At 56.6% G+C, this 17,206-nt stretch overlaps 1 protein-coding gene across 1 annotated transcript in view; it reads right to left on the minus strand.

Moving 5' to 3' along the window:
- UMODL1 (uromodulin like 1) overlaps window positions 1-13,726 on the minus strand; it is a 63,329-nt gene extending 49,603 nt beyond the window's left edge. The window contains exons 1-4 of the mRNA XM_030835476.2: window positions 13,651-13,726; window positions 9,948-10,190; window positions 2,714-2,875; window positions 1,827-1,948 (exon numbers count right to left, since the gene is read on the minus strand). Coding sequence (XP_030691336.2) covers window positions 1,827-1,948; window positions 2,714-2,875; window positions 9,948-10,190; window positions 13,651-13,726 — 603 coding nt within the window. The remainder of the gene's footprint in view (window positions 1-1,826; window positions 1,949-2,713; window positions 2,876-9,947; window positions 10,191-13,650) is intronic.
- Window positions 13,727-17,206: the final 3,480 nt, after the last annotated feature.

Genomic DNA, 17,206 nt, shown 5'->3' on the forward strand with positions numbered 1-17,206 from the left:
ATTCAAAAACCAATAATCAGGGCTTCCCTGGTGGCGCAGTGGTTGAGAGTCCGCCTGCCGATGCAGGGGACACGGGTTCGTGCCCCGGTCCGGGAGGATCCCACGTGCCGCGGAGCAGCTGGGCCCGTGAGCCATGGCCGCTGAGCCTGCGCGTCCGGAGCCTGGGCTCCGCAACGGGAGAGGCCACGGCAGTGAGAGGCCCGCGTGCCGCAAGAGAAAAAAAAAAAAAAAAAAAAACCAACAATCACAGCAGCTCAGAACCTACATGGATCAACATCGTTTTAAGCCTTTTAATGTACTGTCTAAACCTCACAGCCACTGTCTCATGTAGGCTTATGATTATTCCTGTTTAATAGAGTAGGTATCTAAGGCACAGAGAGGTTAAGTAACTTGAGCAAGGTCACACAGCTGATGAGTGACAGTATTGGGATTTGAATCCATGCAGTCTGGCTCCAGAGCCATGTTCTTACTGGCCAACTAGGCATCCCCAGCTAAGAAAAGACAAAAATCTCTTCTAGCTGGGACAGTTAAAGAGGCTTCTGGGTCAAGGTGACCTTTGGGAGTACCTCTCAAGCCGTTTTACTGGACAGCCCAGAGCAAGGTGAGGGTGTATGCCATCTGTTTTGGGCTCACCCCGGCCAACTCTGGTCTGATTTCATGACCCAGGGGCCACATCTACGGGACCTGACAGTCAGGAAGGACCAGGCACACAGCGTGAGGGGTCCAGTGCGGAAGGAAACGTGCAGCCCCTTGTTCAAAAACTATTAAGCATTTCAAGAGGCAATAGCAGAGCATTATACAAATGCAGGGCCCTTCCCAGCGTGGGGTGACTGCAGGGCACTCACCTGGGAAGCGGGTCCTGAGGTCAGACCACCACCCTGGGCAGGCACCGTCAGGTGGTGGTGAGCAGTGCCTGCCCCCAACTGGGCTCCCAGGACCTGGGCGGGGGTGGGGCGACTCCCAGAGCGTGAAGACGTCCTGCTGGTTGCAAGGCGCTGCTGAGGCGTCAGCAAGCATGAGCTGTGTCTAGGCTGGGGCTCCCTCCCGGGGGTGGGGTGCGGGCCTTGCCCCTCAGGGGGCCTGTGGCCACATCTAGAGACAGTTTTGGTTGTCACAGCCGGGCACGTTTCTGGCCTCTTTTGGGTAGAGCCAGGCCTGCTGCGAAACCCTGTGGGGACAGGCAGCCCCATGACAGAGCCATGCAGCCCCAAACGTCGACAGTGCCAAGGCAGAGGAGCCCAGTCTAGAGGTCCCCATCTCAGCACCTTCCAGAACTCCTGGGACTTCCCTAAAGCGGGAGCCAGAACTCGGGATGCGTGAGAGGGGTGCTCAAGGGCACAGCTCTGGGGCCTGGGAAGGCTGCACCCGGGCCTTAAGCAACAGACCCTGAAAAGAGGAGGAGTTTCCTGCTTCACGTCGTGATAGGGTAGGGCTTGCACGCCACGTACCTCAAAACACACCAAACTGCACCCTCCGAGAGGGCATTTTATTGCACAAAAATCGTATCTCTTTCAAGCTGGTTTTTTTTTTTTTTTTTTTTTTTGTGGTACGCGGGCCTCCCACTGTTGTGGCCTCTCCCGTTGCGGAGCACAGGCTCCGGACGCGCAGGCTCAGCGGCCATGGCTCACGGGCCCAGCCGCTCCGCGGCATGTGGGATCTTCCCGGACCCGGGGCACGAACCCGTGTCCCCTGCATCGGCAGGCGGGCTCTCAACCACTGCGCCACCAGGGAAGCCCCAAGCTGTTTTTAAGTAAGAATCCACATTTGGTTCAGAGTTAGTCAGTTGGGGTCTCTTATGGAACCCCTCCCGACACCCCGACACCTACCATGGAGTGCAGAAGCCTCATGTGATCCAGCAGCCTGGGGTCCGCCTGCTGGAGCTCCGTGAAGTCCATCTTCACCAGGACGGTCACGTTGTACCAGAAACTCGCCAGCTTCCCCTCTGGAGCTGCCCGAGGGCACAGGGATGAGCCTCAGGCCCAGGACGGGCTGGGGCCACAGGAGGCCCCTGGGGAATGGGGTGGCACGCTTCCGACCCCCTGCCCCGCTTCTCTTATGTTATCTATGGTCCCATTTATACCGTAGAATGTACTATTGTACACAAGGTATATTAGATAACATGACGTATATTACTTATGACATATATACTATAATGTATACAGTATAATAGTATCATTATATATTATATGTAACATAATATTTACATTATGTATACTATTACTTTATACTATGCTAATAAGATACATATTATACTAATACTTCATGTTTTATAATATATTGTATATTGCACGTTATATATATATACAGTTTATATGTGTTTCCCTGGCTCTGAACCTTGACCACCTCTTCTCCTGGGGGCCTGCACTGACTTGCCAGACGGGGGCCTGGGAAGGATTTCGGGTCCCCGTGGGGCTGCACAAGCAGACAGTCCTAAACCTCCCAGCTCTGACACAGCTCAGCTCCCAGCAAGCTCACCGGGAGCTCTGAGGGCCTCCCCAGGCAATCTTGGGAAACTGGGGTCCCTGCTTTTCCAGGAACGTCTAACCCCCTCAGGACAGCTGTGAGCACACTTCTCCCCCTGAGGGGTCAGTGGCCGATTTTATGAGTGAAATGGGCCCGTGCACAGGCTGCAGGCTCCCCACAAAACCCGGGCTGCTGCTACCAGAAACTCACTCCTCCCCCCACCTTCTCCCAGATCAGGCCTCAGCCCTACCTCGGGGGGCAGGGGCCGAGCAGCGGGGGCCCCCCGACGAAGGGCAGCACTTCTGAAGACCAGGACAGTCCGTATCCAGGGTGCATGGCGAGGTAGACGCTTCTGGCCTCACCGCCGGGCAGATGCCGGGTCTAGATGCGAACTCCTCAGATCGATTCAGGGCTGGGGGACAAGCGAGCAGCGATTAGTGCTATTGGCTGTGGAATCCCGGATGGCCTGCGTGGCGCTGTGTCTGGATGCCTCCTGGCACTGGGATCTGTCTGCGGTTCCGAGGCGCACAGGGCAGCCCACTCAAGGGGCACCGCCAGGCCTGGGCAGGGCCTCGCCCTGTCCTGCAGAGCAGCCAGCGAGGCCGTTTGCTCTGACTCTAACGTAGCCTGCCCGTCTTTCCTGGGAGGAGGGCAGCTTCTCCCAGGAAGCTGGGGGCCCGGGTGACCTGTTCCTCTAGGCCTCAGGAGTCCATGTACAGGGCTCTCTACCACGCCCGTAGAGGCCCCCTTGCTGCTCTGTGTCCTGACAGCTCACTCACTCACTCATTGAATATTTATTGAGCACCTACTATGTGCCAGACACAAAGCAAGGTACCCGTGACCCAGCAGTGGGCCCGAGGCAAAGTCCCTGCCTCAGGACACTTAGATGTTGGACAGAGACCAATATGCCAATAGGCCTACAAAAGCTCAGATGAATGAGAGCTGCGGGGAAGAAGCAGGGCCCAGGGGCAGGTAGGCAGGGAAGGCCACCCTGAACAGGGGTCTCTGCAGGGGCCGGGGCACTGGGGGGACAGCCTGTAGCTTGAGGCCCAGGAAGTGGGAATGCGCTGGGCCCCCCAAAGGTGAGAAGGAGGTCCCCGGGGCTGGTGAGGGCGCGGTGGGTGAGCAGGTGGGCTGGACCACGGAAAGACCCCCGTGGTGTTGAGGTGGGTGCCCTGGGGGTTTGGGGCAGGTCCGTGGTGAAGGGGACGCTGTGGTGCCCTGCCCAGACTCTCACTGCTCGGCCAAGCTCTGCGTCCCCACCTCCTAGGACCCTCAGGTGGCCCTTGGGGGCTGGAGCTGCCGCACCCCGTATGCAAAGCCCCAGGTACCTGGGATTTTACAAACCACCTTCCGACCCCGTGGCCAATGCCGTGAAATCGTCCCCTGCCTCTGCCCCTTCCCCTCCCTGTCCTGCGTCCACAGCCTCCCTGAGGGCGGCCTGACTTGCTAATCCCTGCTGTGCTCTGGCAGCCGCGCCTGTCGAGAGCCTATTGTGATGGTCCAGGCGAGAGCTGGTGGAGGCTGGACCAGGGTGATGGGTGGAAACAAGCGGGAAGCCTCAGATCCTGAGTGTCTGTAGCTGGAAGTGCCCGCAGGACGTGCTGACAGGACAGGGTGTAAAAGAAAGAGAAGCTTCAAGATGGTTCCAAGGCTTCAGGCCTGGGCATCCACTCGGCACCATTTCCGGGAGAAGCTGCAGGAAGAGTGGCCTTGGGTGGAGCCAGGATTTGGCCGTGCGGATGTGAAGTGTGGCGCGCTTTCTGGAGGCGCACATGGAGATGGGGGGCAGCGAGGCCCTGTCCCCTCCCCTGGTCAATGCCCGGGAGGTCTGCTGAGGTCAATCAGTGGGGCTGTGGGCTGCACACCTCCAGGGCCAGCACTCACAACGTGCTCGGTGGGACGCAGCTCGGGGCAGACGATGCAGACGTGCGGACAGGAGCCTGCAGGAGGCAAAGACGACGGGGGATGTGCAGCCAGGTGTGGTGAGGGCTGGCGGAGGCATGGGCTTCTAAAGCAAAGAGCTTTCAGAGATCTGATAAGAGCAGGAACTATCTGAGAATCCGGGGGCTCCTAGGGGACTAGCCGGGAGCCAGGGTGCTGACATTCAGGGGACAGGAAAGCACAGGAGAGGGAGAGAAGAACGGGAACCCGGGGGAAGCGGGCGTGCTGCTCTCTGCAGGGAGGCGGCCAGGGCGCCAGCTGATGCTGCCGACACTTGCTCGGTGGCTGGGCGTCGGGGGCGGCAGGGCGACCCCCCTGCCAGGTCTGTGCAGGCCCAGCAGTGGATGGAGCTCAGGGCAGCATGGGATGCAGGAAGCTGGGCAGCCGTGAGCGTCCGGGGGCTGAGGGCAGCAGGGAGGGAGCACAAGGAAGGCAAGACCCCAACACCAGCATCCGAGGAAGGGCCTGTGTGAGCTCCGCCCACCCACCCGGGGACGAGGGCTCCAGGCCCGACTGGGTGTCACTCAAACCCATCTGCCTCCTGCCCAGGTCCACGTAAAGCTCTGTGTCCTACGTGACATTCAGGAGAGCCACTCTGGGCTCCCCAAACTCCAGGACAGTCAGCGAAGGCGTGACAGCCGTGCTCTGGAAACACGCCCTCAGAGCTGTGGAGGGCCAGCCGCTTGGGAGGATGCGTGGGGTCGCCAAGTGGAAAGGAAGGGCCGAGGGGCCGGGGTCCTAAGGGTGGTCCTCTGGGGCTCTCCAGAGTCTCTGCGGGGTGCTCCACAGCCAGAAAGAAGGTGGCGGCCCCTCCTGCTGGGAACACATCCCCAAGGCAGCTGCGTGGGGCCCCGTCAGCTCTCTCCTCGCGGAAGCTGAGCCTGGGCTCGGCGGTCACTGTCAAGCGCGTTCTCCTCTCCACGCTGTCCTCGGCCCCCTCCTCACTTCCTAGTTGCCCCGGTGGCTATTCCGATGTCTGACGTCCTGGAGAAGCGGCCATGCAGGGACAACTTTGGTGCAGCCCGAGAGAGGCTGTGCTGGGATGGAAATGCCGAGACCCCTGGAGGGCCACCCGCAAGGATCGGGAGCACGTTGCTTTCTCTCCCATTGTGAAAACGAGCCGCCTCGGTTGGCAGTCCCTCTGCCCACGGGACTCTAGCTAGAATGTTCTGGGCCTCTCCTGCCTGGTGGTTAAGAAACATGAGATTAAATGTATCATGGGCTCCTGGGACTGAAAAATGACATTAGGGGGAAAAAAAGGGAAATCCAAGTAAAGTGTGGAGTAGAATTAAGCAGTAATGCACCCACGTTGGTCCTTATTGGGGAAAATGCTCCCTGGTAACGTAAGAGCTAACATTGGGGACCCTGGGAGAGGGGTGAAGGGGGACTCTCTCTACTGTCTTTGCAAATCTTTGTCTGGAAATTGAAAACTATTCTAAACCAAGAGATTTATCTAAACGAAAGGAAAATAGCCACCAGGAGAAACGGGCTTCCAAAAACAGTGACCTGATCACAACAGAAGTGCTTTCGAGTTAAAGTTCATCTTAATATGGAGGCTGCTGGGAAACTCCCTCCATCCCTCAGGGCTGGCCGGCTTACGGAGAGCCAGAGAGAACAGTAAATGGTTCCAACTTGGTAGAAAGTCAAAAATCCTCCTCTCCTTCCCTAACTCGACACAAACAATGACCCAGGACTGCCCAGCGCCTGGCAACCCCAGGTGAGTCACGGTTCATGAGATAAGGCGGAGATTTCTGTCTGAGTCACAGCCCAGGACTCTCTAGGACTGGGGAATCGGATCCGCTCTGGAATAATCAGATAATAACCCTTCCTCGGAATTCTCTTTCCTCAAAGGGGCCCTGGCCATCAGCCTGGGAGAAGGGAAGTTTGGGTTAGGCTCCGGGTCCAGCGGGGTCCTGGGCTTGCCGTGCAGAAGGGCGTGAGGAGGAGACGGACCATGCGGGAACAGGGGCGTCGCAGCAGGTGGTGAGTGCCCACTGAGATGCTCAGTTCTGCTCTGAGGAATCCATCCTGACTAAATATTCCAACTTTTGTGCAGCAGTGTTTGCACCAGATGAAACTCATCGCAGCGTTATTTATAAGAACCAGAAATTGGAAACCACTAGATGCTAAGTGGTAGCAGATTGCTCAGTGCTGACCCATCCGTGTGACGCGGTGCCTTGTGGGCATTAAATCACGCTGGAGAACACGATTTATGGGCTCGGAAGAGTTCCAGATAAATTGCCAAGGGGTACAAGTGTGCTGCAAAACATCTCCAGCAGGGTGACCACCCTTCTGTAAAAGGTCTTCCCTGAATGAAACTAGAAGAAAATGTTAACCGTGGTCATTGTTGCGGGAGGGGGGTTGTTTGGGGGGGCGGGGGGAGGGCAGACTTATGGGCAATTTCCCTTTTCTTTGTTTCCAAATTTTCTACGTTGCTTGTGTATTCGTTTTTGTACTGTAAAAATACACTTAACTAAGGTCATATATGGCTTATCATGGCCTTCCCACAACTAAGATCATATATGACTTATATCATGGCCTTCCAAATGTGGGACTTAAAAAAATTGAAAAAGGCATTGAGACGGAAAAAAAAAATCACGTGTTCTCTTCTCACATAATGCTCTTCCCTTTTTTGGGTTCTTGACTGTTGAGTGGGAAGAGAGAGAAGAAAGGAAAGCTGAGGTTTCACTGCTGCCGGGGATGAGACCGCTGAGCTGAGGTTGCCGAGACATGAGAAACCCCAGCCCCGGGCGACCCGGAGGCGAGTGCCTTCTGCCTGCCTCTCCGCCCCAGGTGCCCAGGCTGCCACATCCGGGCTGTGGCCCCAGGCTCCTCTGTGCTAATCAACCAGTGGGTCTCAGCGCATCACTTACAGGGACCTCTCACTTCTGGTTCCAGAGAGCCAAGCTGTCGTGAGGCACCTCTGCACCAGCTTTGATCCGAGGAGCCAGGCAGGTGTGGAGAAAGCTGAGCTGCTGGTGCCCGTGGTGTAAATACTTCCCACCAGGCACCTTCTAGCTGCCCACGTGGTGTCCCTGAGCTCGGAGGTGGGGGAGACCGAGGCTCACTGGGGGTCTCCCAAGCTGCAGGAACAAGTGCTGCAGCCCACCATGCCCTCCCCGGCGGTCACAGGGCAGCCCCGCAGCAGCTGCAGGGTCAAGCGGGGCCCAGGCAGCAAGCCGGGACCTGCCCGAGCAGGTGTCCAGTGGGCCGTGTGCCTGGACGTTCCTCCTCACTGTGCCCCTCCCACGCGCGCCACAGCCCCTTCCTCAAACGTCACCAACTAAATACGACAGGGCTTCAAGTCACCCGCCTCCCCAGGTCTGTGTCCCCGTCTGCTCCCGTCCCGTAGCGACCAGGAATCTCCCACTGGCTTTCACAGGCCCCTTTTCCTCTCTCTTCTCCTTCCTTCTGGGATCCTGCCTGCGTCCTCTCCACGCTGCTTCCAGAGTGACCCTTCCAAGGCACGGGGGGGACTGTGGACCCCACCCCACCCCAATTCAGCCCCCTCTGCTGGGCCTGGGGGCCTTCAAGGTGAGTCCTCCCCTTGCCCCCAGCGCCTCCCACCCTGGCCCCCCGCCAAACACCGGCCGCCCCATGACCTGCGCTTCCCCAGAGCAGATCTGCCCACGGGACTCTAGCTAGAATGTTCTGGGCCTCTCCTGCCTGGCGAGCCCCTATTTAAAGGCGCTAACACTTTAAAAGTGGGGCTGAGTCCCGCGGGAGGCTGGTTCGCTGGGAAGCACGATGAGCTTGTGTCCCTGCTTCCCAGGAGGCAGGTGCCTCCCGCCTTCTCTCCTGGGGGGAGGGCAGCAGGCCGCACAGACAGGTGACTGCTCAGGCTGGGCGGGGCTGGGGGGCTCAGCCTTTCCTGGGGGCCCCTCTGGCCCTCTGAACCTGTGGCCTCACCAGCCCCACGACAGACCGACAGCAGGTGGGGAGAGTGTGGCCTCTGCGGGGGAAGGCGGGTGGGCTAGGGTGGGGCCCCCTCCTTCTACCAGGATCTGATGCTCCAACCCAAGCGCCGTGTGCCCCAGCTGAGGCCTCCCCGACCCGGGACCCCCAGCCCCAGAAGAGCGTGCTCCCAGGGCAGGGGCAGCTCCCGCTGTGCATGGGGCCCTTGGAGGCAGGGACGGCAGACAGAGAGCCGTGGTCACCATGGGAAGGGGCTCCTCAGACCCAGCACCGCCCCTGCAAGTGTCCCTTCAGGGAACCAGCGGGAATACACAACAGGCACCCAGCCGCGGACCTGAGGCCAGCTGGCCCTTCCTGGTTTTTATTGGTGGTGGCGGCATTGGTGGCCATGGTGTCGTTTTAACACTCCCAGAAGAGACGTGTTCCTGTGACCTGCTCAACACTGAGCGGTCCGGTCACCTCGGGGCCTGGCCCTCTGAGCTGCATGAGTGCACATGTCAGCCACCCCGTCCTCTGCGGGCTTTGGAGGCTGAGGGAGATGCACTCAAGATAACTGCAGGTCCAGCCCGTCTGCAGGGTCTGAGGGACCCAAGACTCTACATCTGCTAGCCCCTAGGGCTGGAGGGCTGGCGCCCCTGGTGTGCCGTGTCCACGCCCTAGCCTGCGGCTGTCCTGCTGCCCGGGACCCCGGGGATGGACGGGTCACGGGAGCCGCTCCCACACTCCGCGAGCTGGTGCTCTCTGCATTTCAGAGGAGGCAGCCTCACGTCTCAGGGTGCCCTATTGCCACCCTTCCCACTTCCCCTCCACCACGGGGGCGGGTGTAGGCAGGCCTCCTGCCTGTTCAGAAACTCATCTCAGCTCTGAAACTGATTCAAACGATCACCACCACCCCCCTACGTATTCACACAAGCACACGCCTGCACCCTGGCCCCCGGAAGAGGCCTTCTGGAAAGTTCCCTCCGTGTCAAGAGGCTGAGCCCTGAACGCCACACAGCCCCGTTCGCCCGGCCTCAGACGAGCCTGGGACAGCCTCAGCATGGCTGGTCGCCGCCCCAGCGTCTTTTGAACCACGCAGAGGGAGTAAGAGGCCTTGGGAGCTCTGGACAGCTAGGGGACCCTTTCCATCTCTTTCAGAGATTGGGGCTCAGGCTAGGGTCTCACAGCCTTTAGAACGACAAGGCTGGCTGCCATCACAGAAGAGATCGCAATGCTGTTCTCAAACTCAGCTGCCTGTTAGAATGGCTGGGGGAGCTTTAAGAAATATCCCAGGGCCCCCAAGCTACGCCCCAGACTGAGTCCATCAGAGTGTCTGAAGGGGGACCCAGACGTCCTCGTTATTGAAGCTGCCCCGGGGACTTCGGTGTGCAGCCAGGTCTGAGAGCCACCACCCGAAACAGAGGCTCCCAGAGTGGGGCTCGGGCCGGTAGCATCACCATCACCTGGGAACTCGTACTTCACCCCTGCCCCCCTGGGCCTGAAATCCGGGGTGAGGCCAGTGACCCGTGCTTCGACTGGCCCTATGGGTGACCCTGTGGCACACCTGAGGCTGAGGACCCGTGTTCTAGTCAGTTCAGGGCCAGGGGGCGTGAACAGTGACTATCCCAAGACGGAGCAGGACTCACGCAGGACGCAGTAGAGGCCCAGCTGCTCATAGCCTTCACAGCAGTCGGTCACGTTCCTCCGCTTAGGAACCTCCACCACCAGGTACTGGGTCCGGTAGACGGTCTTGGGGCAGCGCCGCCAGGGGACCCACCAGCCGCAGGGAACGTAGGTCAGGCGGGATGTGTGCACTGCCTCCACGCTCTGGACGTGCTGGCTCACGCTGTAGTTGCACAGCTGGTAGCTCAGCAGGGAGAGGCCTTTTTCTACGAGGGAGGGAGGAGGATGGAGAAACAAGAGGAGAAAATGCCAGAATCAAACCAATCTGAGGGGTTCTCTGCAAGTCCTCTGCTTCTGCAAGAGCAGGTGAAACAAGACACCCGCACACGGCGGACCCCTTGGGATCTGCCCACCAGCCCGTATCCGAGAAGGTGATGCAGTAGCATAGACGCAAGGGATGCAGCATGACACCTGCTGGCTGAGCAACCCTCCCCCACAGAGCAGGAGATGCCACCCCAGCCCGACCCTGGCTCCCCGCACCCAGGGGCCTGACGGTACACATAAGGGAACACAGAGAAACCAAGCTCCTGGGGCTCTTGTCCTGGGCTCTGCTGCGTGTTCTCTGACTCTGCGGGCTGGAGAGCCCTGCGCACACCTCGTATTTCCGCAATAAGGGCTGTCACGTGCGACGTGAATACACAGCGGTTCCCTCGGTGAATACATAGTAAAGGCCCACTAAGTGCTGGGCACGATGGCAGTGACACCATTTTTTTGGAATGAGATGAAAGATAAACACACAAGTCAAATACATGTGAGAAGTTCATAGATGGTAAAGTTCAGTCCGACGGTTGCTGTGGTCAGCGGGAGTGAGGACACAGTGCCCGAGGTGGGACATCCAGCTGGCCTAGGTGTCTCTCACCTGGAGCCTGGTTCCTGGGCACAGATGTCCATGGCCTTTATCAGGATTGTCACTTGGTTCTCGAGACCCCATATCACCTACTACCTTCATCAGCCTCAGACCCCTGTGTCGCGGACCACCTGCCACTGGGTCCTGGGGTGTCCCATCTGCCCGGGGAGCCTCTGTTGCCTCATAGAGCAGGGACCGTGTGAGGGCTGAAACATGTCCCACCCCAAATTCCTAAGTTGAAGTTCTAAACCTCAGGACCACAGAATGTGACTGTACTCGGAAAAAGGGTTTGTGCAGACATAATTAGTGAAGATGAGGTGATATTGGTGTAGGGTGGCCCCTGATCCAGTACGACTGGCATCCTTACGAGAGGGAGAATTTGGACACAGAGACAGGAATGCACACAGGGAGATGCCATAGGAGATGAAGGCGTAGGTCAGGGTGATGCAGCTACAAGCCAGGGGTCCCGAAAATCGGCAGCAACACAAACCATCAGAAGCTGCGGAGAGGTGTGTCGGGGACAGATTCTCCCTCCCAGCCTCAGGAGGAACCAACCCTGCCGACACCTTGACCTTGAACCTCTGGCCTCCAGACTGTGAAGAAATAAATCTCTACCACTAAGCCCCCCAGTCTGTGGGGCTTTGCTGAGGCAGCCCCAGGGAACTGACAGGAGGGCCGTGGGGTGCCTCCCACGTCTGCGGCCAGCGTGGGACTTGCTGCCTTCCTGGGCTGTCAGTGAAGGATGAATGAATGCTTTGAAGGTAATTCACGTTTTCAGATACTCAAGCTCTGAGCTCTAAGCTTTAGGAGACTGTACAGCCGCTGGGTAGGGGCTCCACGTTGCAGTGTAAACCCTTCAGTGAGAAGGTGGATTTCTGGGGCGAAACTCAGAGGGGGCAGGAGAAATCATCTTCATCCCCATCCCCAGGACAGCACCCCTGAAGAGTTCCACCTTTGGCCTCGGTGTCGCCCACAAGCATGCAGAAAGAAAGACTTGGGGGCTGGTGACCCCCAGGAAGAAATGGGGCCAAGCCAGCCCTCACGCCCAGGCTGCTGGGAGAGCCTGCAGCCTTACTCTGGGCAGAATCGGGTGCTGAAGCCCACTGCCCCAGAGCAAGCCCACTCCCAAGCCACGTGGTGGCCTCCCCTGGGGTGGCAGGGCCTCTGGGAGTAGACCCAACCTGTATTCACCAAAGGGCGGGTCCCAGGAAGCTTTGGGAGGGAGTAAGAGGCCCTTGGCTGGGTGGGGTAGGGCAGGAGAAGGCGGCTTCCGAAGCCAGAGCTTAGAGGTGACTGGGATGAGGGGCTGGAGAAGACGCCACAGTGAAACGCGGTCACTAGTTGAGCGATGGCGCCTTGCATGTGTTCGCGAGAACACGCACACGTGCACGCACGTGCACGCGCACACACTCCTCCTTCCAAGTGAAACTGCACTGGATCTCCATGTTTTGTTTTTCCCATTCTGTGAGAGGCCACCAAGGCCTCCCCAGGCCTGGCTTCTTGGCCGAGCTCGCAGTAGAAACTGCTTAGCAGATCCTGCTGCTCGACAAATCCTTTCAGGAGCACAGGAGGCAGGGGCCCTGGGTTCTAATCCCAGAGGTAGAAAATCTTAATGCTCTGGTGGGTTCTGGGGTCAGAACTACAGTCACACCAGCTTCACTAATACCAGCCGTGTGATTCTAAGCACGTTTCCTGCCCTCTCGGTGCCCCAGCCTTGTCATTTGTAGAATCATAGCTGTGCCTGAGGTTGTAGGAGAATTAAATGAAATCATGCCTGTACCGGAGCATGTGGTACCTGGGAGCAAACAGACGTGCAGCCCTGACGGACCACCTAGCGCTCCTGCCGGGGTCCTCCTGCACATGAAATGCGTCCTAAGGCCTCCTCTGGCTTCCAGACATTCCCATTCGTTCTGCCACTGAGCTGTATGGTTTGCATAGTAGTCATTCCAAAGGAAATATCAAGTTGGGTTTTTTTTAATCACAATTCATTAGAAAAAAAATCACAGAATCCTGCCCATGGAGGAAAAGTATTTAAATTAGTACAAAACTGAAGTCGATGGTAGAAACAGAATGGCTCTGTTTGAATTCCCAACGGAATAAGATGGATTTCTATAGGAAAATGATGTAAAAGTTTTGCAATCTCAATTCTCTGAAACCTGGGGCTTCAGAAATCCAACGTGTTTTTAGCCGCTGACACGTGTCTCTCAAGGGCCTTGGACATGTGCTTGGTCCCTCACGTCCCCGTGGGCCAATTGCATCCCCACTTGCTGAGGAAACGGGGCTGGCAGAGCCCAAGGTGAGCGGGAAGCCCCACTTCATGATCCCCGCTCTCTGGCGGGCAAAGGAGGTCTGAGCCAGGGTCAAAGGCAGGGGTAGCCCTGGTGGAAACCTTGCCCTCGGCCGGCTTTGTGGCCCTGGCCACTCTGGGTCTCCCTCTCCTTATCTGTAAGTTGAAGACTAACGGGCTGTGGTTCCAGAGGGTTCGATTCTGACTCTCCAGGAATGTGTTACTCTCAGCGTGGCCAACGGGCCTGTAACATCTGTACCCCAGGCAGAAATGCAGAGTTCCGGGCCCCTCCCAGACCCACTGACTCAGAATCCACACTTGAACCCCACCAAGCCCCAAGTGATTCAGAAGCATTCCCACCACCTCTTTTGTGGTTATGAAAAGGTATGGCCAAGAAGGGGCAGACCCTGCCTCTCAAAGCAGGTGCATCTCTGCCTGCCCAGCTCTCGGCAGGGCTGCCGTCTTCAAGGGGCCCACTCCCAGGGAGCCCATCACCCCTCCGCCATCCCCGCACAGAGCCCAGACCCCTCACCTGTGAAGCCACTGGCCTGGCTCGGGCCCACGGCGGTGACCAGAGCCAGCAGCGCCGGCACAAGGGTCCTGAGCATGGTCGGGCGGTGGCAGTGGCTCTGGCCTCTCCCGAGCGGCAGCACAAAGGGGTCTGGGCCACCTGGACCCAGAGAAAGGGCCCTTCCCTTCCCTGCGCCGCCGACAGTGGCAGTGGCTTCAGAGGATGCGCTCGCCGGGAGCGTTCCCTTATGCCTGCTCGTTAACACCCACCACGGCCGCAGCAGTGTCCCTCGGGACACCTGCGTGTCACAGCCCATTCTCCCTCCAGGCAGATGGCATCTTTCAGGAAAGGTGAGTACCCAACTGCCAGGCTGCATCTCTGGGTCCCATCTCGTTGTTACGCAGAAAACACATTTCAGACCCGAATCTGACTCCCTCCATCAAGTCCAAAGTATTCTCTTACCTTATCGTCCCAAACTGGCAGCAGAAAACACCAGCAAATCAAAGTGGTGCATCAGATTCAGAAAAGCATCCTTCACACAATTGGACAAAACAGATCAAAAGCCGTAAAAACGTTCCTATGACCCAGTGATCCCTTCCCGAGGCTTGGTCTGAGGGCCATGAAGCTGCAGTCTCAGATGTTTATTACTTGCTAGAATTTAAACCAGCAAAGCGTGGAAGTGAGCCTTTGGGGGAGGAGGGGAGAGTAAGTTGTTATAGAGCATCTGGATGTAGCATCAGCCAGATGTGCTCCCCATGAAGACGTTCAGCGGCATGGACACGGCACCTCATCATGTGAAATCAGAACAGCACCTCATACAGTTCTGTCCCCAAAAGACAACAACTCTATGATTCTGTAAAATTGGGCCCAACCCAGAAAGGACCAGAGGACTACACCACGGTGAGGGATGACAGAATGATAGCTGATTTATGTTTTATTTCCATAACCATCGTGTGTTGTGTGAACTGGGTTTTTAAATTTCCTATCAAATACTTCCTAGTTGGGCTTTCCTGGTGGCGCAGTGGTTGAGAGTCCGCCTGCCGATGCAGGGGACACGGGTTCGTGCCCCGGTCCGGGAAGATCCCACGTGCCGCGGAGCGGCTGGGCCTGTGAGCCATGGCCGCTGAGCCTGCGCGTCCGGAGCCTGTGCTCCGCAGCGGGAGAGGCCACAACACTAAGAGGCCCGCGAACCGCAAAAAAAAAAAAAAAAAAAACTTCCTAGTTGATGACACGTCCTTATTCCTCCGTTGGGCTGTCTTTCATTGTTTGGTACAATTTTTAACATTAGACTAGGCACAATTATTAACATTAGATGAAGGTCTCATTAGTTCTACTGAGAAAACTTTCAAGTAGGGTAACAGAGATCCACCTTGGCTACATGTTTCAGAAGGATAATTCCCTTGTGTTCAAAATAAAAAAACAGTTCTGCCAGGAGGGTCCTTCTAGCCTAACTCCCAAAGGACATCAGTACGGCTTTTATTCTCGGGAGATTAATTTCTGAGATGATTAACTGCTGCATTTGCCTGGTTAATGACTAGATCACAGATGCCAGGACAAGAAGACAAAAAAAGGAGCTGGAAATAATCACGCAGCTAAGGGGCTTAATGCAAGTCTCCTGGGAGACAGTACCCTTTATAGAATAACAGTACTACAGGACTGACTCATAAACTCTGCTGCTGTAAAGGAGGTTAAAAAAAAAGTGTCAATAAGAAAAGAAAACATGTTAAAGCTATAATATTCAAAAAAATAAAATTTAACTAGCTCTAACAGAATAAATCAGAAAAGTATTATAATTAAGGGAAATATTAACATTTAAAATGGGAGATGCATCTGTATTACAGTATGCTGTCATCTCTTAGAGCTTTTGCTACGATAGCATATGAGCACTTCTATAAAATATGAAGGTGGAATCAAAGATAATGTTATATTTTAAAGCTCAAAATTGGTCCTGTGCATGCACCATTTTTTCTCATCTTCAGAATCACCCTGCAAAGTAGGTCCCTTATCCCCGTTGTACAGATAAAGAAACAGAGGGTCTGAGGGGCCACACAGCCAATGAGTGGGGTTCAGCCCTGAAGCACACATCCTTCACAGTCCACTCCACTCCCTGTCAGGTCACAGCTCCAAGAGAGGGGAGCAAAGTCAAGACATTTCACCAGCTGGGCGCTTCCTGCTGTTTGGCAAGTGTCCATAAAATGTTGTCACATCATGCTTTCTCTTTATATCGAAACTCATATGAATTAAAAAAATAAACCCTCAAAATTGGCAGCCTATTCCTAGCTCTGTCCTCTCTCACCCTCCCGTTCATATCCTACGGGCATAGAAAGGGTAAGCGTGCGGGTTGTTTCTAGTTCATCCACAGAGAGGTGTTTCCCTCCAGCGTATTTTTTCTGCATGACGGCCACAGGGATTTTCCACATTTGACTTTTCCATGCAAATGCTTTGAGAAGAAATAACCGTCCACTCTAACCAGCGGGGAGAAGGATGTCCCTTCAGGACGTCATGTCTGGGTGTGTCTGGTCACGGGTCCATCCAGCAAAGAGCCCCCAGGTCCCTCTTTTGGGGCAGAAAATCCAGCATCTTGCCTATACCGTGTCCGAGACCTGGGGAACTAGGGGAAGCCAGCAGTGTGCCAGGCTAAACCTAAAGGTACACGCACACTCATTGACACTCACAAACTCACACTGATGTGTGCAGACACATTCACACTCACACTTATATGTATACACACACTTATATGTATACACACACTCACACATGGCTGCAGTCATATGTGCACACTCACACACGCACAAACATGTGTGAACTCACACGTGTGTGTAGACAGACTCACAACACTTGCAAGCTCGCACAATCAGATGCTCACATGTGCATGTGTACAGACACACACCTTTGCACGCTCACACACACGCACAAACACGCAGGATGAGGTTGAGCTCCCCGACCCTGGAACCGGTGTCTCCGCGGACCCGACGTATGCTCCCTGCCGTTGGTGACAGAGTCTGGGCCAATCTCTGCCCACTTCCTCCTCTGGAAGAGGATGAGATTGAACTAGGTGACCTCCAAAGGGCTTTTCTCATCTCTGGTTCTGAGTTCTGTGGTCCTATGAACAGTGGTTCAACAGACTCCACTACAAAATCACATCTGTCGTTACCCTGCAGGCCAACGATGTACACGTGTGCAGCGCCATCCTGGGATGTGGCATTGTGTCCCAAGGGACAGACGTGCAGGGCCATTGAGGGGCTCCAGATATTGTCTGGCCAGGGACGGCGTGGGCAGCCTTGCTCACAGCCTGCTGCCTAGAATCCTGTTCCCTGCGCAGCCCTGGCGACCACCATCCAAGAGGGGCTGGCGGAGGGGCCGTGCAGGGCCTGCCTTACCTGGCCCGGGGTGGGGGGCAGGGGAGGATGCACAGAAGAGGCTTGGGTGGCAGAGGTGTGGGGATGGAGGTGAGAACTGCCGTGGGGCACAGGGGAGCTGGGGGGCTCTGGACGGGGACAGCGTGGAGTCTGGAGACTGCTCTGCTAGTTGCGGGTTGGTGAGGCCATGCTGGAGGTGGGGAGGCGCCCCCGTCTCT

This window comes from Globicephala melas, chromosome 4 (assembly GCF_963455315.2).
Source record: "Globicephala melas chromosome 4, mGloMel1.2, whole genome shotgun sequence".
In the NCBI taxonomy this organism is placed as follows: Eukaryota; Metazoa; Chordata; class Mammalia; order Artiodactyla; family Delphinidae; genus Globicephala; species Globicephala melas.